The sequence below is a fragment of the Ips typographus genome, unplaced genomic scaffold (assembly GCF_016097725.1).
Source record: "Ips typographus isolate SLU unplaced genomic scaffold, UJ_Ityp_2.0 IpsContig82, whole genome shotgun sequence".
Taxonomy (NCBI): domain Eukaryota; kingdom Metazoa; phylum Arthropoda; class Insecta; order Coleoptera; family Curculionidae; genus Ips; species Ips typographus.
The window spans coordinates 231,860-254,644 of NW_028098581.1; the positions used below are offsets into that span (position 1 = coordinate 231,860).

The following is a 22,785-nucleotide window of genomic DNA, read 5'->3' on the forward strand; positions in this document are numbered from 1 at the left end:
ACTGCTTAAACTTAAAATCCTCGATTTAACTTACACATGTCACAAAGTAAATATTGGCTGAAAATACAATGCAAGAACAGGTCAAGTCCCGGACTTGACCTGTTTTTGCGCAGTTCATATATGCAGGCAACCACCAATCTATATTTGTGTTATTTTTAAAGTTAGAGATCCGGTTCTTGCACTGGACGAAAGCGATATTTTTACTTTGTTAAAACGCACACTAATGTAATTTTGCTTGAAAATAGGACTTGGCCGGTTCTTCCATTGGACCCCTCAATTGAAAAGGGTGGCACGATGTTATGTTCGGCTCATGGTTAAGTAATTGAACTTCACAGGGAGAAAGCTTTTCCTGGGTACTGCTGTGAGTCCGCTTACAAAGGAACTGTTCTGGAACCATTTCTTGACATCTTGAACTCATGTATTGGTACTTGGAGTTATGGAGTGCTAAGTATGGCATGTGTGGAATGTTGACCCAAAATGTTCCATCGTTAAGTACCGGAAGTAGAAATACTTCAAAATATTGGTACATATCCGATTCAACAAGTGGAATTTCCAATATGAAAATCAAGCTGGTTTCTTTTAAGTAACATTTTATTTCAATTAATTTTTCTAAAATTAAGATGTTTTCTATGTTACTTTGAACTGGTAACTTATTCATTTGAAAATGTGGTTCTAGCTTTTTGATTTCCAATAATAGATGCTTAGTGTCAATTATCGAATTATGCAAAGTGTTTGATTTGGCAAAACTGATTGCAATTTCTAGTGTGTCAAGAATATTATAAATAGATTGATACAGCAATGTGATTTGATTGATTATTGCGAATGTTTGAAAATATATTTTCATATCTTCATGCAGTAGTTTAGCTTCTTTAATAGCTTGTTCAATCTGCAAAATTCGCGATTTTAAAATGATTTATGTTATTCGATTGATTGCATCGGTCTTAAGTTTGTTTTGCATTTGCTGCAAAGCCGTAATTTTTATGTTTATTTCCTCAGCATCATTCTGATCTAAATTTCCAGTTATGCTTTTAATGAAAGTTCCTAATGGGTTAAATTCTCCTCGTTTACTCTTATGTTTAAATTCGAAGGTAGGGATAATTGGCTCCAAAAGGTTGTCAATTCTGTTTTCCAACATGTGTAATGAAAACAAAGCATTATTAAATTCTGATGTGTTTTTAGTAATGCTACTGGAAAGATGTTGAGCTTTATTTTTTAATGATTGGTATTGATCAATTATCGGCTTCAACTTATATTCTTGAATAAATGTCCAATGGTCAGATATAATTTCAGCTGTTCCAATTTTAAAGGGTAGTATCCCTGGATGTTTGTCTAAATTATGAAGTTTTATTCTTGTCCCGAAGGTCCAGCCAAATCTGGAATAACAGATTTTATTTTGGTTTCATTAATATGAATTACTTCAATTTGATTATTTTTAGGATTTTTGATTTTGATTTTACAATTTGGTAATATTTCCTGAAGAATAAAAGGGCCTAAAAATTTACTTTTAGTTTTAGCTGATCTATCTCCAGATTTCTTATAAACTTGACATCCAACAGTTAGATCGCAGTTTGTTTTATTTTCATTAATTTTATTAATTATTTGTTCTTTGTTTGTTTGACATTTTTCACTGATTTTCTCGTATAAAATTTGTGTATTATTTTTGTGATTGTTAATATACTCTGTGTAAACGTGAGAGGGTATTAATTTCATTGGGTCTCTTGAATCTGTGTGTCCGAGTACTAATTCAAAGGGTGTAAAATTGGTACTTGAATGAATAGTACTATTATAAGCCAATAATTGCTTAACTATAAGGCATTAGCTTAGTGATATTAGCGCGTGGATCAGATTCTTTAAGAATTCTTAAAGGTTCAATAAGAGTTGAATGTAATCTCTCTACAGGTGCATTAGATTCATGATGATAGGGTGTAGTAAAATGTATTTGTATTCCATGTGCATTCAATAATCCTTTTACAACCTCATTTTGAAATTCGGAACCATTGTCTGCAACAATTTGTTGTGGAATACCGAAAAACTGAAAGAAGTGTATTAATTGTTCAGCACACGATGTAGCATTTCCTGAATAAGGCAAAGCTTGTGCAGCTTTTGAGAATTTGTCTAGGAAAGTTAGAAATTTTTGATTTCCTGCCATAAACGTGTCTACATGGATTGTCTCAAAAGGCTTTGTTGGCGTTTGTGTCAATATTAGTGGTTGATTAGGCGGTCTTCGATTATATTTTGATCTTTGACAAATTTCACAATTATTAATATAATTGGTAACGTCAGTTTTTAAGGATTTCCAATAATAATTGGATTTTAAATGATTGTAAGTTTCCTGAATTCCGCAGTGATTGGTTTTACCTTCATGTCTATGTTTAATCAATAATTGACGTTCTTCTGGATGTACGTTGTTAATTAATTTTGAACATTCAACAAGCTTGGCTTTTTTAAAATAATTATTCATGCAATGTTGAAAGTATAGTCTTAGTTCTTTCGAATAAAAGTAAACGTATGTTGTTTTGGCATTTAGATATCCTTTAAGAAAATCTTTAATACGTTCAACATTGGGTGGTAAAGTTGCATGTATAATTTTATTTCCATCAAAATTTTCACGTTCAACTTTACTGTAAGAATCGTAAGGAGATTTTTTAATGATTAATTGATGAGTTTTGTTGTTAATGATTTCATCTAACATAGTCATATTTGAATAGTTATCTATAGCATTTATGCTATGTGCTGTCTCCGATAAGGTGTCACTTTGATTATTATTATTAGATGGATGAATTAATACATCAGAAATAATATTAATTTTGGGTTGACAATCATGCTCGGTTTCTTTAATTCTTTCGGCTACCATTTCATTAGTAATATTATTAGGATCAAAATTATCGTTTAGAAATTCCGAAACATCATTGTCAATATTTCCTGGGCAATTAACTAGAGATTCAGTTTCCAAAGCGTTAATTGGGATTCTAGATAAAGCGTCAGCATTGGTGTTTAAACTACCTTTCTTATAAATTATTTCGTAGTCAAATTCTTCAAGTCGAAGTCTCCAACGAACCAACTTAGAATTAGGTTCTTTTAGATTAAACAACCAAACAAAAACAAATAGTTCTTGTGGAATTAATTTTGGATAAATTGAATAAGCTAGTTCAGGTTTAATGAAACTTTTGCCGCTTCCTGTGTCTATTAAAAAGTAGGCATTTAGCTCTGGTAAGAAAATGACAGGTAAATCACAATGAGTGTAGTTGTTTAAATGTATTGTTAAATTTGATGACTGATTGAGGGGTCTATCTGAAAATTTACATCATCGGATTGCTGCATATTTTCATATTGAAAGTTTGTGTCTACGTAATTGTCATTTTCAGAATCGAAACATTGATTGTTTTCTTCATTTGTGTAAGGGTCAAAATTATTATTAGACATTATAGGTGTGTCAAACGCAAATGATTCGTCATTTGGGTCTTGAAGAAATTCTTCTGTTGGTGTTTCAACAGATTGGGTATATTGCTCTTGGCAAGTAAAAGTACGATTTTGAGGTCTATTTTGTTGTTGAAGAGCTCTTTTAATGATAGTGTTACCTGACGAAATATCCATAGGCTCACTTCTATTAAAATTTTGATTTTGATTAAATTGTCTCAATCGATTTCTTTGACCAAATTGATTTTGATTTGTAAAACCGGGTTGAAAATTTCGAGTTTGATTTGATCTGGGTCTAAATTGTCCATAACCTTTGAAAGCTAGGTTGTTCCCATTTTGATACTGATTTCGGGGAAAATTATTATGGTACTGTTGTGTTGGTGTTGTGTTATGCTGAAATGCATTAAATGTGGGTCTTGGCAACTGTGTGGGCACAGTATGCGTTACGTTCCCATTTTCTCTATGGAATATAGGTCGATGCATGGTTTGCACTACAGGTTGACTTTGAAAAATGTTATTTTTATTTTGATTAGGTACAATGCTGCTGGAGTGAGGGGAAATTTTATTAGTTACACTATTTCTGTTTCTGAAGTAAATAAAATTTTCCTCTTCAATTGCATGAGTCATTGTCTTTTCTAAAGTTTGGGGATTTTTCAATCTAATTACTAATTGCATATGATAATCTAAACCATTAATAAAGGTTTTCATGGTTAGTTTACCATACTCGGAGATTTTTAATAATTTTACTTCGCGAGGGTCATTTGATGCGTTAACTTTTGAATACAACAGACTTCTAGCGTCTTGCAACCTAATACCGAATTGCAATGAATTTTCAGATTTATATGGTTTCATAGTTATGATATCTTGCACTACACAATCTGTAGATCTTTGATCAGAAAATGTGGCATAAATAGCATCTTTTACTAGATTTCAATTATTTAATTCGATTCTAAAAGCTATTAAATCTGCTGCTCTACCAGTTAGTTTACTTAAAATAGTATCAAATAATGCAATATTTAAGGGTGCATTAACATTAGCTCTATCTTGGTGTGCGCTAAGAAAATTTTCACTAGCTGTAATAAATCTACTTATATGTTTGGTATTACCGTCAAACAAAGGTATATTATCAGCTTGATATCTGACTAATGCATAATTAGTAGCCATTTTACAGAAAATAAACTTGTTATTAATGAACTAATTAAAGTAATTATTTTAAATTGTAATATTGGTTTTCCAACTTGTTTCACCAAACATGCAATCAATAAATAAATATTTTCCACTTACAATAGTATTAGAAGTAGCTTCATTCCTTAGTCTAGGATCCAATAGGAGAAGCGATGCTTGTCTGCTCCCTGGGGTTACTTATGAGGCCTTAAGGACGATTCTTGTTCCTTGAGTCTCGCACCAATAGGACTTGTCGAAGTTGGGCAATTCCCTGGTCAATGAGTTGCTTGCCGTTCCCGAAACTAGTTTTTTGATTTTCGGATCTGTTCACGAATCGTTGAGACGAACCGGAAAATGCACGATGCACGCCGTTGAACAAATCCTACCGACTGCGCCAGTTAGGAATCGAGATTCGATAACAAATTTTTTAAAAAACTTGATTGTTTTCGGTAAAGCGACAAGTGACAACTAACTCAAATGTAGGTTACAGTCCTATTTAATACATTAAATGTACTGAGCTAAGCATAAGCATTTATTGCTACAATGTTAGCATTTCTAGGAACGTAACTATGGGTAACTCCCTAATTTTAAGACCTAGAGGGTTGAGACTTCATATTAGGGGGGTAAGTTGGGGACACCCCTGGGATGCGGTGTTGCCAAGTTGTGTACTTTTTCCCTAAATTTAGGGAAATTCTATATAGTGACTCTGAGTATTCCCTCGTTTTTCCCTAAATTTCAGGAAATCTTAATCTGGCTATGAGGCCTTTGTAACAGTATTATCGTATAATATGGAAAACAAACGTCGTGACTTACCAAAAAACTTTCTGATGTCCATATTGACGAGTAGTAGGAACCCAGTTACTTTAATCAAAGTTAATATTTGCAATTAACTTGCAAATGAATAACACGAAAACAAAATTATGTTATGTCGAGCACAAAACTCTAAAAACAGGCGACGAGTGGTAGCAAAGAGCAATGAAGACAAAAGAGATAGACGATACTAAACTAGCGACATAAACAGGGACTAATGTTAGAAAGAATAAAGAATTGACAGACGCGGGTAAGGAGATAAAAATTAATTAGATCTCAGCGTAAGTAAAATTAGTTTTTATTGAATTATTTTGTCATTTATCAAGCAAATCATAAGTTATTATACATCACTAAAATCAGAATAAAACGTACTATTTGGTGGGCTAAAAATCCAATATGGCGCCCATAAGAAAAAAGAAAGTTGATGATGACTGACAAAAAACGAAACGTCGTGTGGCAAATTTGAATCCATCATCGAATAGCTGGGAAAAAGTGGCAATGAAAAGGTGTTTTTAGTTTTGGGATATCTCTTCAAATAAGGTTAGAAATAAATAAAAACAAAAAACAAAATTTCAGTTTTTTCGGATATCTTCGGGAGTACTAGGAAAAACTATAAGTACTTATAGTAGTTAATTAATTCGCTAAATTTTGGAAGATTATCTGACTTATAGAGACTGTGGAGATCACTAATCAATTTCCTCAATTGATATGGATTTAATATCTATCTATCTATGGATTTAATTATATATGCCTAGTGTTTACATGAGCAAACGAAATTGCGGTTTCAATATTACTGACAAGTTGATTTACAGTATTTAGTTGAAATATAATATTATCCAAAATTAGTGACATATACAATGCGTTACCTATATTGTATTCCATGTCTCTTAATTGATTGATTTTTTCTAGTAATAGGTCTTGGTTTTTAGTCAGCTTTTTCAATTGTACATTATAAGTTTCTACTACTGATGTTAAGACAGTATGTTCACTTTTTAAGTCATCTTCTGCTTTTTGTTCGTTTTGTAAGATTGTATTAAAATAGTTATTAAATCTATCTTCGTCATCAGAATCTAGAGTACCAAATAACCATTTGTTAACTTTACCGACAATATTAATTAGTCCGCGTTTAACTTTAGTAGGTTTATGGAATATCTCGACATTACTAAGAATGCGTTGCAAATAGTCAGCTGTTTGTTTGAACTTATGAGAGGTCAAAAGCGTAAAGCTCTCATTTTTGCTGGAGTTGTTACTTATGTAATTGGATTTATCTAAAAGGTGCTGAACTTTATACAAACATGTTTCGATGTTACTGATGTTAATGTGATAAAAAGACGTATGTTTAGATTGTGCAACGTAAGCTTTTCCAACAGAGATGGGAAGGATAGGGTTACTTAGTTCTTTGATTTCTAAGGTTGTAACCATGGGAATTATTAGTATTAGATGAAGTTGCATCATCTGAAACAATTAAATGACGTTGTGGTTTTAAAACGTTTTTATGAAACTGCTTATTTTGCGAGACAATTACATTTTCATGGTCAATGATAGGGGAGTGAACTTTCTTATATTTATTGGCTTCTTTAGCTTTTGATTTTTGAGCGAATGTCTTAGTAAACACGGGCTTTGTGGGGTCATTTCGGATTGCCTGTTGACATTGGCTTTTTCTAAATTCGATTTTTGTTGAAAAGTCAGTTTATTGTATATTTCCTTATTTATTATTTTAATATTTTCAGAATGATCTTGTATATACTGAGAAAGTCTTTCTTCTTCTGACAATTCTAAAGGGTTTTTGTAATCGAGTTTACCTCTCACTATTTGAAAAGGAGTGTATTTCAAAGCGCTATGAGTAGAGTTGTTGTAAGACAAAATTGCATAAGCCATTAAATTAGAAATGTTTTCTTTTGGTTTTTGATTTTTTAAAGTAAGAATGATTTCATTTATTGTAGAGTGAAAGCGTTCAATGGGACTGTTAGAATTTGGATTGTGAGGAGTACAATAATGGATTTCGATGCTATGCACGGAACAAGGATTTTGAACTACTTCATTCTTGAAAGTAGTACCGTTATCGGTGGTAATTTTGCGAGGTAATCCAAAATGATTAAAATAAGTGATTAATTTATTAGCTACCTCTGTGCTGTTTGGCGTTAGCAAAGAATATGTTTGTCCTAGTTTTGAAAAACTATCTACAATGGTTAAGAATGAAACATTGTGTGTCTTGTTGATATCCATATAAATATGATCAAAAGGTTCATAACCTATAGGTGTTGGTTTGAAAATCAATTTATTCGGGTGTCTTTCATATTTGGACTTTTGACAAATTTCACATAAATTTTCGTACATCTTGACGTCACTTTCTAAATTTGGCCAATAGAATCGTTTTTTAAGTGCTGCAATATTTTCCTGAATACCACGATGTGAGGTTTTAGTTTCGTAATAGTATTTTAGTTTTTGTCGTTGTTCTTCAATATTTTCGATGTCTTCCAACACAGTATTGGAAATGAAAAGACTAAATGCATTATTTTTGGAAAATAGTTAAGACAATTGGTTCAAGGCTTTTATCTTTAAAATTTAAGCAATATGTGCATTTAGGAGTAAAATGTTCTTTAATGATTTTACAAATTTCATCTTCAGAAGGATCGTTGTTTAAAAATACATATAAGCGATGTTTATCAAAAATGTGTTGCTTTTGAATTTTAATTTTGTTGTTGTTCGAGTATCTAAACATGACTTGGTTTTTATATATATTTAAAGGTTTTTGTACATAGGGTGCGCCAATTATGGGATTTTCAGCACTTGTATGTCTTGTTTCTAGATCGTCTGTATTATCAATTTTAGTTTGATTTTCTTGAATTGGTGGACGAATTGTTATGTCTGAAATTATATTAATCTTGTTCTTTGGAGAAGAACTAGGCGGTGTAATTTCTTTAGTCCATGAATCAAGTATTTGTTCAATGTCTTCGTTGGAAATTTCAGGAATTTAATTTGGGTCAAAATTGGGAAAAATTGATAATTGATCGTCCTCTATAGGGTAAATTTGAATTCGAGAAAGCGTATCGGCATTTGTGTTCTGCTTTCCTTTCTTGTATATGATTTCATAGTCATATTCTTGCAATTTTAAGCGCCATCGCACTAGTTTAGAATTGGGTTCTTTAATGGAGAATAGCCATTGTAATGGTTTATGATCCGTGATAATTTTAAACTTAGTACCGAAAAGATAAGGCCTAAAATATTTGGTTGCCCAGACGATTGCTAAAAGCTCTTTTTCAATCGTACTATAGTTTGTCTCTGCAGGGTTCAAAGTTCGAGATGCATATGCGATAGGTAGATCTTTACCTATAGGACCTTGTGACAAAATGGCTCCGATTGCATGATTAGATGCATCTGTAGTAAGATTAAAAGGTTGTGAAAAATCAGGGTGTTGCAAAATTGGGTCATTCATTAACATTTGTTTACAAGTTTCAAAGCAATTGACAAATTCGTGGGTGTGTTCAATCTTTTGATTTTTCTTTAAACAATTTGTAAGAGGTTTTGTTAAATGTGCAAAATTTCGAATAAATTTTCGGTAGTAACCAATTAGTCCGAGAAAAGATTTTACTTCTTTTGGAGTTTTAGGAGTTGGAAACTTTTTTATGGCTTCGACTTTTTTCGGATTTGGCTTAATTCCTTCAGGGGTGATAACATGACCAAGAAATTCAACAGTTTTACACAAAAATTCAGATTTATCGAGCTGGATTTTAAGATTATGCTCGTGAAGTCTACGAAAAACGGCCTTGAGATTACTGATATGTTCTTGAAGAGATGTAGAAAAGATGATGATATCGTCCATGTAAACGGGGCAAATTCTTCCTTGGAGATCTTTCAAAACATTATCCATTACTCTTTGAAAAGTAGCGGGGGCGTTTTTAAGACCGAATGGCATACGGATATATTCGTAGTGTCCATTTTCGACAGTGAAAGCTGTTTTAGAAATAGAGTTGGGATGCATTTCTATTTGGTGAAAGCCTGAGGCTAGATCCAATGTAGTAAAATATTGACTTCTGCCAAGTTTATCGAGGATATCTGCAATGTTTGGAATTGGATATCTATCGTCAATCGTTTTCTCATTGATTTTGCGATAATCGATAACTACACGCCATTTTTGTTTGCCTGAAGCGTCCATTTTTTTTGGGACAACCAAACTGGGGATGACCAAGGGCTAGATGAAGGGCGAATTATGCCATCATTAAGCATTTGAGAGATTTGATTTTGAATTTCTTGTTTATGAACATAAGGATAACGATAAGATTTAGTGTACACGGGTATTTCATCTGTGGTCTTAATTTCATGCTTTACTTCGTTAGTAAAGGTTAATTCCCAAACAGCACAGATCTATCCAATGGATATCCATTACATATCCTCATTTGGACATCAGGGCTGTCCACTGGAAAACCCAGTTTGGACGTGGGGCACACAATGGATGTCCATTGGATCCTACGTTTGTCACAGAATTATTAGTCCACAATATGGACATCTAATGGATCAAAAAATGGACATCGAATGGACGCTCAATTACATGCTTTGGACTGCCACAGGAATTACAATGGATGGCATTTATCAAACATTATCGTTAATATGTATATTGGTCACTATTAAAAATTAGTATTTATTATAAATTATTTTGTTGGAAGTTGGAAAATAAAATATAACCCATTGTAGAATAAGTATTATATACATATATTTCTTAAAACAACACAGCCCTGCTATAATTGCATAAGAATTAAGTTGTAATTAAAAAACAAATCTACATTCAGTAGTGAAAATTTAGGGATCTAATTTAGTTAGTGGTCAGAAGAGAAAAGATGAGGCAAAACTTCATATGTGACATCTGTCATTTTACCAGCGAATGTGTTATTTATTAAATTTTTATTTATTAAATAAATTAATAAATAAAATAGATTGTATTTGTTGCACACAAGAAATCAATCAGGTATTCTGCTAACGTGGTAATGTGATCAACTTTCAAATACTACTTCCGCTCCAGTAGTTTCAGATGTCACTTAACTTTTTGACCAACCTTAATATTACTCTCTTCATTTCATTAATTTCATATAAATAACTATTCATACCTGCATATGATATTAAAGTAAAGACTAACTTAACTTAAAATCTTAAAAAAACATACTTAACTTTTTTAAAACTTTTGAAACTTTAACAACTATAAAACTTTAAATACATTTGTTTTTGCCTTCTCACATCTTTCGTTGGCACGCCTTAGCCATTTTCTTATATGTGCTTCTGCCTCAGAAGTTTTACATGCTTGTGAAGAACTTTCTGAAATAAATGCGATTTTGTAATTATCAAAGAAATTAATAATTTATTTGAAAGCTGATTGTTAAAACAATTATTTAAAAAAAATATTTGAATGTATTGACTTACCCACTATCAGTTCACACAATTTAAGTTTTTTAAAGGGTTTCTTTGAGGTAGTTCCAAAAAACTATATGTGCTTGCCAGCTTATTAGTTAGAAATTTTGTCATCATTCTCCTGATTATGTCATATGCATTGGTGCCACCAATTTGTCTTATATCAGAAATCTGAAAGTAAATAGGAAATCTGGTAAAATTTGTCAGTATTTAAAAGATATTTCAGTTTTGACTAATTGTCACATTACTAAGATGATTTAAAAAAATGTACTGGACAAGGGTGCAGTGTGAAGCAGAATGCTAAAAAAGTATAGTAACCCGCTGATACGTATTTCTGCTTGATGACTCCATCTAGATACCTTTTTTCCATTTTACTTCACGACGTTCAAAGCGTAATTATAATCATCACATTCACATTCATAACGTATTAAACTTACCGCTGATTCATAGTTTGATTTTTCCAGTAAAAAATTCTCAACTGCACTGACTTCTTCAGATGAGTCCATAGGAAATTGAAAGCATTTAAAAATGTTATCTTTTCCACTGTTTAGATCTTCATTTTTTGAGCTGTTAATTTTGATAATGTCGACTTGTATTTCGTTTAGCTGAACTCTAAGTAAGTTTTGTTTTCTTAAAACCTCAGCTAGCAGCATTTCTGCAAAATGTAATAAAAATTAAAAACATAGAGTAAATAAAAAGCAAAAGACATATTCTGTTGTATATGAAATACTTCTAGATACTAAATACTACTTAGATCAGTCTTATTTACTTACCATTTTGCTTTTGATGGACTGGACAGCATTGACAGGACCCAGTTGGTTCATTTGTTTCAGTTTGTTGCTCTGCTGGAGTAGGAATTTGCTTTTGTATGTCTCTGGGTATGTCTTATTGAAACACAAAATAATATTTAATGATTAAATACCTTAACATAAGTACATTTATTATACTTACGAGTAGTTTTCTTTTCCTTTGGTTTTTTATAATAACTTATCAGTGATGACGTTTTTGATGTAGTTTTATCTAAAAATAGTATTTGTAGGAAAATCTACTAATCTAATAATAAAAAAAGTCCAAAGTCCTAAACCAGTATACTGGTAGGGGAAAACCAGTATACTGGTTTAGGACTTTGAACTTTTGACTTGTATACTAACTTTTCAAACATGATGGTAAAAGTGGAGGGGGACTTATGGTTAATTCGTCATCGTCGGATTCACTGCTTGATGATGATAGTTTCTTTTTAACTATTTTCCGCCGGTGTTCATTATCATCAGAGTTTAAATCTGAAGTTTCCTCTGCTCTCTTGCATTTTTTGCGGGCTTGCAAATAGTTATCTGAAATAATGAAAAATATAATCATAGGAAAGTTATTATTTGGTAAATTACCATATTTTTCATCTTTGAAGGTCCTAATTTCGTATGATGGCCAGTTTGTGTTGGGTGGTGCATTATTTTTGATTTCATTCATTAGTTTATCTCTCGATAACGTTGGCCAGTAACATACATTTTTGAATATCCAACTTGCAGGCACTGCTTCAACCGTTCTACTCTCGGTAAATTCTACTTGGTGGTGGTCCACATTATAACCAAACCTCAAGATAAATGATATTCTAAATTCAAAAATACTAAAAGCTTAACACTAAACTAACTTTAGAAAGTAGGTAATACATAGTATACAAAATTTATATTCTACAAGTATAAGAAAAACATTTTTCTACAATTTTTTCTATAAAAGAAAAGGCTAATATGTTCATCAGGTACCTATAAGTAACTATCTTTATTATGTTATGGCTTATAGACATTTTAGACAACATCATAATTATTATAGTTGGTCAGTTAAAAGTTAAAAAAATCTGATTATATAAATATTTATTCTATTAGGATAATAAGTGACACTTAATGTAACAAAATTAAGTTCATATGAGCTACATAAAGTGAACTTTATGTAGCCTCATGATGAATTTATTATATTAAATGCACCAGAGGAAAAATAGCAACATCATTATTGTTAGTTAGAAAATTTATACACTTAAATTCAACATCGTCTGCATACCATTCTTGCAATTGGCTTACATCTTCATTATTAACTACATAGATGCCTAATTCTGATGATGGGCAGGGTATCAAATACAGATTTCTTAAATTAATATAAGCAGTACCAATAACATATTCAACATTATCTTGCTTGACAAAGTTCTTAATGGATATAATTGTTCCATTTTTTAAGCAACAACAATTATTGGCGTCATCAAGTTTAAGAGTAAAATCATTAAATCAAGCTTGTTTATATTGAGTATAATTTATTGAAAACCTAGCAGAGGCAGCCTTTTTGCTTACATTACCTGTGACTTGTGCACTTTCTGTTTTTCTGCAAACAATTTGTTCAAGAGGCCTCTCTTTTTTTCTCAACAACTTTAAAATTGACTGCATGTAGTTCTCAAATGGAAATGCAGAATATTCACTTAATGTCCCAAAATATTCTGTATCTTTGCAAATATGAAGCAGATTGTGGACATTATGTGACACATTTGCTTTTCCATATATTGCCGCAAAAGTTTCAACAAAATATACAAGTAAAGACTGAGCGTATGATCGTAATGCAAGAATCAACTTTTTGCTTGATAAAATGAATATTGCGGAATGTAAGCAAAGAAAATTAGCAAGGAGATCTTTCTTGAGTACATGCTGTAGCACAACTGGACCTACATATAAAACAAACTGTCGAAATTTAGTTGCTTTCCATCTTTTGCATTCTGTGATTGGTCTCGGTTTTCTATTAAACTCACAAGGAATACATTTTTTTAATGAAACTAATGATTCAGAAATCATTTCCATTTGTCTACCTGACAACTTTGTAGGTGGACTACCATGACACCATAGTAAAATTAGTTTTTTCACAACAGCCAAGTAAAGCAAGTGCATAGGATCCAGCGGGAAACTTTGAACCATATCAAAATTTAGGATTGTTTCTAAAATTGAAGTACCAGTGTGATACTCTTCTTGTGTTCTTTGTCGAAAACTGGCATTATTCCGAAGATTAAAAGTCAAGTCTGGAAAACAAACCCTTCCATTGAAATAAACACCGTCAATGTCACATTTTGAACAAGAATAATACCCTGTATGACCTTTGGTGTACAAAATATGACATTTTGCAGGGACATCGCAAATAAAACCTTTTATTTCAAATGAATATTTATGAGAATTAATTGTCAGTCCATTTTCAATAAGATGTATAGCTTCACTTACAAAGTCTTCTAAGAAGGCATTTGCATCTTTAGGCTTTTCTAATCCTTGATAAATTCCAATTGCTTCCACAATGGTAGGATTTATTACAAGACTGCATAATATAGGGTAGACTTGATTTGAAGAACTTTTTGCTAGAGGAAGTCCATCAATATTAATAAACACAGCTAAACAATTTGGGTTACTAAATTTTGAATATTTGGACACTAAAGTTTCAAGACAACTTTTTAATCCAAAATGAAAGTAATGTCCTTGACTAATATTTTTGGTTATGGTCATGCGCGGTGTTTTTAATAAAGTTCTTGAGTCTCCTGGTAGATCTGGAACTAATTGTTTCAATAATTTCAATAAATCTGAGAAAGCTGTGTGAGTAATATTATGCTTCAAACTCCATTTGGACAGTTCATGTCTAATATTAAAACCATTTTCAAAATTGTCATTAATTTGGTGTGAACTTATGTGTGAACAGGTATCTATAAAATTGGGTGGATTGGTAGGTTGTCCATCTGTGCAATCCTCAAATGAGTATGAAATTTCACTGTCAGATGTTTCAGTTTCACTATTGAACGATGAATGCGAGGATGAATGATCTTGTAGACATGATGTTATTGTGATGCATTAACGAACAGATGCATTAGTATGTGAATTTGAACAACCAGGCTCAGAAAGAGGAGATCTGGATCGAATTTTATTCAAGAAATCGTTTGTCTCTTTGTGGGCTGCTCTATAACTTTTACGAGAAATCGTTTTCGGTCGGACCTTAGACATATTAAACAATAATATACGTATACAGTACTTACCAGTGGAAAATGTTATGTTGTTATGTATTAAACAGATCGTTTTTACTGCACAACACGCAAATAGCAAATTTAAAGCTTGCTAATAAATAAAATACTTTAAGCTAGAGAGTAGGACGCCGCGCCGGCCGAACGAACTTAAATAAACAAAATGGCCGAAAGCCGTAAGATCTTTTTCGTTTTCGAATTTCAAATTCGGATCCTTGGATTGGACACCGACAACGTCACGTGTTTGTCGTTCCGCGTATGCGATTTGCTAGTTGTGTTAAAACTCGACACAATGTTGCCGCGGTGTACCACAAAATATTGCAGTAGTATATTTTCATTCTTTTAAAATCACAAGCAAATGTCGTTTGACGTGCAATAACTCGTTTAAACACATTAAATACCAAAATAATAACGAGTTAATGATTATTTTACATAACTTTAATATAAACACAAAGATAATGACGCAAAGTGAAAAAGTTTCCCATCTTCAGTATGATAATTGATATTTGGCATCATTGCAAAGTGATACGTCCCAAGCGCCACAGCCACACACGGTACGAGATGCGACACGAATTCATGGAACGAAAATAAAAATCTACTTTACACCGCGCAATTTGAAACTGAAAGATTTGCGGTGTTGGAAATTATTGAGTTTTCATTATTTTTTGTTATGCTTTTGATAGTATAATATATGACCATAACAAACATCATTCTTCTGACCTAATATTCAGTATTTATGTTGATATCTTAGAACAAAAAAATCTGAAATATAGTATAATAGTAAAATGTTTTATTATATTGCTTTAACACCTCTTATCATTAGTTTAAATGTGGTAATTATTGTATTATCATCAGTAGACAGAACAATGCCTAAATGTATTTTTTGTTTTGTGTCCACCCTGGTATATCCACTGTATATTTATACTTGGATGTCCAATGGACATGGCACTATTACCTGTCCATTAAATATCTGAAAGTGTGTAACAATAGAATTTGCTAGATTGAAAATACTAACCGAAAGATTTTATTTTACAAAACAAGATTGGGTGGTCACGGGACCTCTTCAAGCCACTCGGTGAATGCCCCAGGCTAACTACTCACGGAGAGTGGTGTAGGTTAACAAGCTAAAATTTCAATGGCGCCACCCACTTTGCACAGTCGTGTAGGGCTTGAGAAGAGCAGTAAACGAACGCTAAAGCGGGAAATCCCCAAACGCTAGACCAAATATCAGTAATGCAAAATACAAATCCTAAATAATACCACCAAGTACCCCGTTTTATGGCAAAGGCCTCTTCTTTATTTAAAAACAAAATTACCGACTGTCAAAAATCAAAAGTATACGGTTAATGTACTGAGTGACAATTCAGAACCTAACCTTAAAATGTCAAGTTTAAAAGCACAGCAATATGTACCACATGTTGTGTATACTATTTATAATCAAATCAGTTTACAAAAGGGGAGATTAAATGGTTATTTTAATGATGGACTCAAAGTTGGGTATTTGGGAATACGGAACCTTAACTACGGTACAAGTCTGGATAGGTGAGTGTTAGATTGTGTTCACAGAAGGTTGGCAAAAGAAAAAGGTAACCTTCAATCAAATATTTTAGATCAAGTTAGACAAACTTGTGCTTTCAAGCAGCACTGGACCCCAACTAAATGCATTTAGTGTGAGCTTACAAACCCAAAAATCTTAGTAAGCACACTCTCACTGGTAATGGAGAATGTCAAAGTTCCTTACTACTACTATATATCGACTGCTTGTGCTCAATGGTGAATCAGAGACCAGGAAACTGTGTTTGCAGCCTGCAGATCTGCTTATGACTAGACTGACCTTGTTTCAAGATTGCTAATACTCCCTGGACTCTTCAGTTAATGCTGCACAGGCAGGCCTAATGTGTCAATTAATCAGGACAGCTTAAACTCTCAACAAGGGCTGATTGCAAGTGTATGTGCTGGTGTTCGTTGAGTTGGTGATCGATTGTGTCAAGTGCTGTTTTCCTTGTGGAGCACCGGAGGTAAAAGTGGGAAAGGAACAAAAAAGCCTAGAAAACATGTTCTAGTTACAATGACCGTCAAGCACGCTAGGATTGACAATAGCAACCTACATTAAGTGAGTACCTATAAGCACAATTGCAACTTAAACTTACCCGAGTTGTTGATGGGCTTTTCCTGGTAATACAAAATAGGAATTTACCAAAGTCTTTTCTTTAAATCCCCAAGAAGGTATTTCAGAAACTTAATTCTATAATATTTTTAAAGACTGATGAACCTACTTTGATTTGAAAAATCCGCTCAAGCGTTAATGGTTAATGTCCACCATGTGGAATCAAAACCCAAAAAGAAAATGGCAGTTTGCCTAAACTAGATTCTAGACCATTTTTAAGTTAAGCTGCAATTGGTCAAAATAGACACCTGTAATAAAACTATTTTACCATTGGTCGTTAATTTGAACTCTAAATATGACAGAATACAAAACCACACAATCAATACAGTCAACCGTCGCTGAACCATCATGTCAATGTCAAACCAGAGAATGTTTACATGTATTTATTTATTGAAATTAAAGTTTTATGTTATTACTATCTTTAATGTTAGATTACTTTAGAAGAAGTGAAACATTTTGCTTACTTGCTCAGATAGTGTGTGAATTAGTTAAAAAAAAGGTAATTTGTGACAGCCGGCCTACTGTAAATTGCAGTAGAATAGCAAAATGTAAGTACCCCCCCAAAATCAAAGAAAACAAACCTTTTGCCAAAAAAAAACCCGTAACAAGTGGATATCCAATGGATAACTATCTGAAGAAATGTGAATGGATGCCCATAATCTGTCCATGGACTTGTGGGATACTTAATGGATTTAAAGGGGTCGTCCACTGGATGTATTGTGTTTGTTGGGTTGTGAATTTGGTTTATGCAGAACGTCTGAAAATTGTTTGATGACATTTTTTAATTCTTTTCTTTCTTCTTGATTGAGATGTTGAGAACGGATTAAAGAAAAGTCGCAATCTGAAGTTTCAAAGTCGCAATCCGAAGTTTCAAAGTTAAAGATTTCTGAATGTACTTGTTCAATATTAAAAATTTCAAAATTTTGAGAATTAAAGATTTGAGCTTTTTCTTCAATTGAGAAAGGGTCAAATTCTATAATTATACTTTCCTTAGACAAATTACGAATTTCCAATGGAACTGTACTGTTTTTCACTAATAAAAGCGAAGGTGGAATTTCAATTTTTTGGAGATCAAAATCTTCACGATAGTAAGAGAAAGAAATTTCTGTGAAATTGTTACACAGCTACCTGCCCTGCCAGTATCAAAAACAACAAGTACCTACCATGCATACAGGGAGCATGGAAAGATAAAATCTTTTCGAAAAAAGATGATTTCTCGTTAGTTTGTAAACACTTTTTAGACCGAATTGGTAAACTTACTTAAGCTTCAGGGTACTAAACACACGCCCGTCAAGTTTTACAGTTGTAGTACCAAAACAACATGGTCTAACATGGGCTTAAAAAATTAACACGTAAAATCCTATGTTGCGCGTTAAAAAAAACGCACTGTATAGAAAAATGGTATTTCGCATTAACACACATCAATTTTACAATAAAAGGGTAAAAGAAGGAATCTCACTTACGGTACTTTCTTAGATCCGCAACTGTGGGTTCTCTTCTGTAGGTTCAAAGGTCGATCTCAGCAAACAGAAACTGACGATTTTTTGGGCCTGGCTTCAGGAAAGGCTGCTTCCAAATCACAGGTTAAACCGAAAAATCTTCTGAGATTCTACTGACTGCGCCAGTTAAGTAATCTTCCACGCGATAAGTCTTTTAAAAAAACTTTATTACACAAAAGATTACAACAATAGGTGACTCACAATATGACTGCTTTAAACGAAGATCAATTGCAAAGTGATTTACAGACTGACTACTACTAGCTTGAATCTAAAAAGCGTGATTTTTATATAAACAATAAAATAAGATTCTGCAAAGTCTAATCTAATAGTCAGCATTATCGGAATTATAGGGTACATAACTCACGTGTTCATCAAAAGCATGTCTCAAATTCACATCATCTTGTTTAAACAAAACTATTATATTGCAATTATCTCTGATTAATTGTTTAGGTATTTTCGAATACGTTTGACAAATGTAAACAACATCAATGTCATTATGTCGACCCATTGAAAAATATGAACGTATTTTATCCTGTTTTTCACATGCGATATCATCAAATATAAATATGGAATTCTTTTTAGCATTTTGATAGTCAATTAGCTCATCATTATCTGTAAAGGGAAAATACCCCACACTGGTGGGTGGGGTATTTTGGGGTAGTGGTGGGTATTTCTGGTGCCGTTTCGATGGTTTTTTCCTCTCCTGGCTTCAGGGTGTAATCTTCATTTGCCTTCAACTTAATTATCACGTGGTCACCGTTCTCTATGTAGTTTGGTAGGGTGTCCCAGGATCTGGTTTCTTGTGTCTTGATTTTTCTTGGTCGGGGTTCTTTATTTTTTGAAACCAGCACCGTCACACTTGTTTCCTTGAATGTCTCATACAGAAGGTCTTTAAGCTTCTCCCAATCTGACTCGCTGTTTGCGGATGTCAATCTAGGTATAGCCACCTTACTTATTTTATTTTGTATTGCCCAATCTTTCAATTTCCTACAGCACTGTTGGAGCGTATGAGTAGGGATATATTCGCTCCCCTCTTCTTTTAATATCATCTGTAGGGTATGTCTGTTTTTCTTAAACAAACTGACCACGCTCCCTACGGGTAGTTTTTCTGTGTTGTAATCTGCCAAATGGTCCCTGATGGCTTTTCCTACTCCTCTATCTCTACTGGGAGCCGAAGAGACTGCAACGGCCCATGCAGTGCTGCTCGGAAGACTGAAGATGGACCCCGGCATTTCCTGGACCACCTCTGTCCAGCTTCGTGTTATGCCTGGTTTTTTGGGTGCAGAATTTCGCTTTCCCCCGAGCGTTAACACCAAGTCCTGATTTAGGGTGAGTGTATTAGATATTAAGCAAATTGCTGCCTGCATTTCTCTTAAGAACTCCATGCCCAAAATAAGGGGTTGTGGTGTATTCTCCAATATCGTTGCTTTAATTTCTAATTTTTTATTGTAATTGCCTCTGAGCTCCAGTGATGCCAATGTGTCGCCTAGACTTCTTACTTTCTGACCGCCAGCTGTCACAAGCAACGTGGGTGGGTCTCTGATCCTATGTTTTTTGTTGACCAGGATATGGCTTATCACATTTAGTTCCGCATCTGTGTCAATGATCGCCGGTACGTAATAATCGTTCACAACAGCATTTATGTATAGTATCTTATGGTACGTTGGGCCCCGAGTGGAGAGGGTGACGGGGCTTAGTTTTGCCACCCCCTGGAGTTTGGGTGCTGCTGTCTACTTCTACACACAGCAGCAAAGTGGCCTATTTTACCGCAGTTGTAGCACCTGAGCCTGTTGTCATATGTCCTCGTGGATTGGTACTGTCTTTCTGGATTACTGGCATGGTTTGTGCCATAGTCTTTCCTGAGCGGTGGCGGGGTTCTGTGAGGGCGGGGATTGCCAAAAGGTGACTGTCTTTGTTCTACTGGTCCAGCGGCCTGTTCTTCTATTTGATGCTGCGGTCTAAAAGTGAGCGGTGTCGAGAACTTTTCAGGAGCGTTATCTATTGTGATGCAAAGTTTTTTGACTTCGTCCAAGTTCCTAGGTGGGTTATTAGGAAAATTTGTGAGCCAGTAGTATTTAGTTGTTGCTGTCAGGGTTTGCTGCTTTATATTCTCTATACCAAATGTTTGCGGCGCCCTGCAGGTACCAGTGAAAGTATAGTATTTTTAACGCATCGTTCCAGCTATTGGCCACTGCCGTTCGCTCGTATGTGCCGATAAACTGAGGGGCTGAATCACTGCCCGGGTTGAACGTTGGTGGGCTGATGAATTGAGGTAGTGCGGGTGTTTTTTCCCCTGCCTCAACCGCCGAAATGGTAATGTCCGCCATTTCTCTTGACCCCTTCTTGCCTTCTAATGCTTTATCTCCTTTCTCAGGGTGTACTTGTGCTCTTGTCTCTATCACTGTATTTTCCAGATCGTTTTCTGGTTCTTGTGGCTGCTCAATGTCTTCCCTTCTTGTATTTACAAGCGTAAGGGTTAGGTAATCTGTTTCTTGCATCCAAGGGTCTCCTACGCTTGAACTCCTGTGCCTTGGTTGAAAGGGGCTGCTAGGATTTGCTGATCTCAAGTTGTACGCTTTTCTCATTCCTGTTAGGGCGTACGGCTTGGTTTGGCCACAGATATGGAGATCAGTAGCCCCGGGATTCAACAAGGCGCCTCCACCATGTCACGTTTTGGGGGTAGCGTAGGAAGAGAAACAACAATCGTAGCTCAAGTATGTGGTCTTTATTTAATGCTTCGATTACACTAAATAGATCTTACCCCCAGACTAGGAGGGCCGCTAACACCGCCGCTGGCGGGACGTGCATGGAACACTCTCTGAGAGGGGGGTGTGACGATGCGTGGGTGTGGGGGAATGGGCGTAAGGCCTTCTGAAGTGCCGCCAAGCGGTACCCTCTCGATACGAGCTGGGTCCCCTATGTCCGGCACGCCCAAAGGACTTACTTAAGGCCCTGCAAGCCCTCTTGAAGTGTCGCCAAGCGAAACCCTCTCGATACGAGCTGGGAACCCCTTTGACCGACACGCCCAAAGGACTTGCTTCAAGTACTGATAGGTTCAAGAGTTCGGACGGTCACCTCAGGGTTGCGTAAGAACTCTCGTCTTTTCAGCCTGGATTCCAAGAAGGTATCGAGCCGTCCGGGCACTAGGAAGTTCGGACTGATGCTCGATAGACCGACCCAGAGACCAGTAATCTTCGATGGCTTGAGACGCTGATTAAATACCCACATCGTGACCCCAATTTGCCGGTCTTGCTGATTCAGACAGTGCACTAGGGGAGACTGGGGCCCGACTAGGTAACGGAACATAGTGCAATCTATGCTATTCGTGACAATACAATAAGGATCATTATCAGAAATTCAACACATATAAGTGCGGTCATCTTTGTATTGAATTTTTATATAATGTAATTGAATAAAATTTTGTTTTTTCTCTAGTAACAGTTGTCTATAAAATACCCCACAATCCCACTACTGTCAGGCAGTATGTCCTCAATCTTCACTTTAAAAGGACGTCAATCAACTTTATCTATAGACCTCCCCATACCCATCAATTTGAACCCAAGTTTCCAATATAGTCTTGCTTTAATTGGATTCCATTCGTATAATACAATACCCAACATCGAAACAAGCAACAGTATATTTCATTATACAGGGTGATTCCAAAGTTGGTGCTTTCCTTTCACCTGCGAATAGGGCTTCAAAAAATAAGGATTTTTTTCCTTTGACGCTTTTTCGAAATATGAACGAACAATAACGAAGATACAGGGTGTCAAAGTTTTACTGAAAAAATTAAAATTTAATGATTTTGGCCAAACCACTTGAAGTAATTAAACAAAATTTTGTAGGTGTCAGTAGCTACATGGAAAGGAAATTTTCCAAGAAACAACAATTTTTTTGCGTTTACCAGTGGCGCGCGTATAATTTTTTAAAAACATTTTCGAAAAAAAATATTACCCTACTAGTTTTTTTTCAACATAAAATCTATTATTGAATTCCTTGTTCAATTCTAAAAATAAAACCCCTTTTATTATTTTTTGTACGACGCACCGCTTTCGAGTAAAAAAATAAAAACCATCTTAATGCGTGCCTAAAATTAAATGCTGTTTTAATTTAAAATGTCAAATTATTAAAACTTAGTTCAAAGGCGGCTGAAATCTTTTGTTTTTGTTTATGTCTGTTGACAAAGAATAACCTGTAGTTAGTTAAAATTAAATTTAAGTTCTTCTTTTATTTTAAGTTTTTTTTTTTTCAGTAAAATTTTGACACCCTGTATCTTCGTTATTGTTCATATTTCGAAAAAGCGT

The 22,785-nt window shown here is 34.3% G+C and overlaps 1 protein-coding gene and 1 long non-coding RNA gene across 3 annotated transcripts; one reads left to right on the plus strand and one right to left on the minus strand.

Annotated features, from left to right (window-relative positions):
- Window positions 1-10,085: 10,085 nt before the first annotated feature.
- Window positions 10,086-13,550, minus strand: LOC145739956 (uncharacterized). The gene is made up of 7 exons (XM_081995283.1): window positions 12,174-13,550; window positions 11,943-12,122; window positions 11,743-11,811; window positions 11,565-11,675; window positions 11,229-11,446; window positions 10,804-10,962; window positions 10,086-10,698 (listed from the first exon to the last, which is right to left on the minus strand). Exons 1-6 carry the CDS (start codon window positions 12,253-12,255, stop codon window positions 10,810-10,812), a joined length of 813 nt encoding a protein of 270 aa, XP_081851409.1. The 5' UTR covers window positions 12,256-13,550; the 3' UTR covers window positions 10,086-10,698; window positions 10,804-10,809.
- A 7,086-nt stretch (window positions 13,551-20,636) lies between these two features.
- On the plus strand, window positions 20,637-21,737 carry LOC145739958 (uncharacterized). Of its 2 annotated transcripts, XR_014181300.1 has the most exons (3): window positions 20,676-21,195; window positions 21,249-21,534; window positions 21,590-21,737. It is a non-coding gene; the product is annotated as an uncharacterized LOC145739958 (long non-coding RNA). The 2 variants fall into 2 exon arrangements; XR_014181299.1 differs by lacking the exon at window positions 21,590-21,737 and having other exon boundaries at window positions 20,637-21,195; window positions 21,249-21,580.
- The last annotated feature ends 1,048 nt before the right edge of the window (window positions 21,738-22,785 follow it).

Coding starts and splice junctions, on each gene's coding strand:
- LOC145739956 (XM_081995283.1), bottom strand. CDS start 12,255: ATGAATGAAATCAAAAATAATGCACCACCCAACACAAACTGGCCATCA. Junction 12,123..12,173: donor CTTCAAAGATGAAAAATATG/GTAATTTACCAA, acceptor TCATTATTTCAG/ATAACTATTTGCAAGCCCGC. Junction 11,447..11,564: donor AGTCCATCAAAAGCAAAATG/GTAAGTAAATAA, acceptor TACATTTTGCAG/AAATGCTGCTAGCTGAGGTT.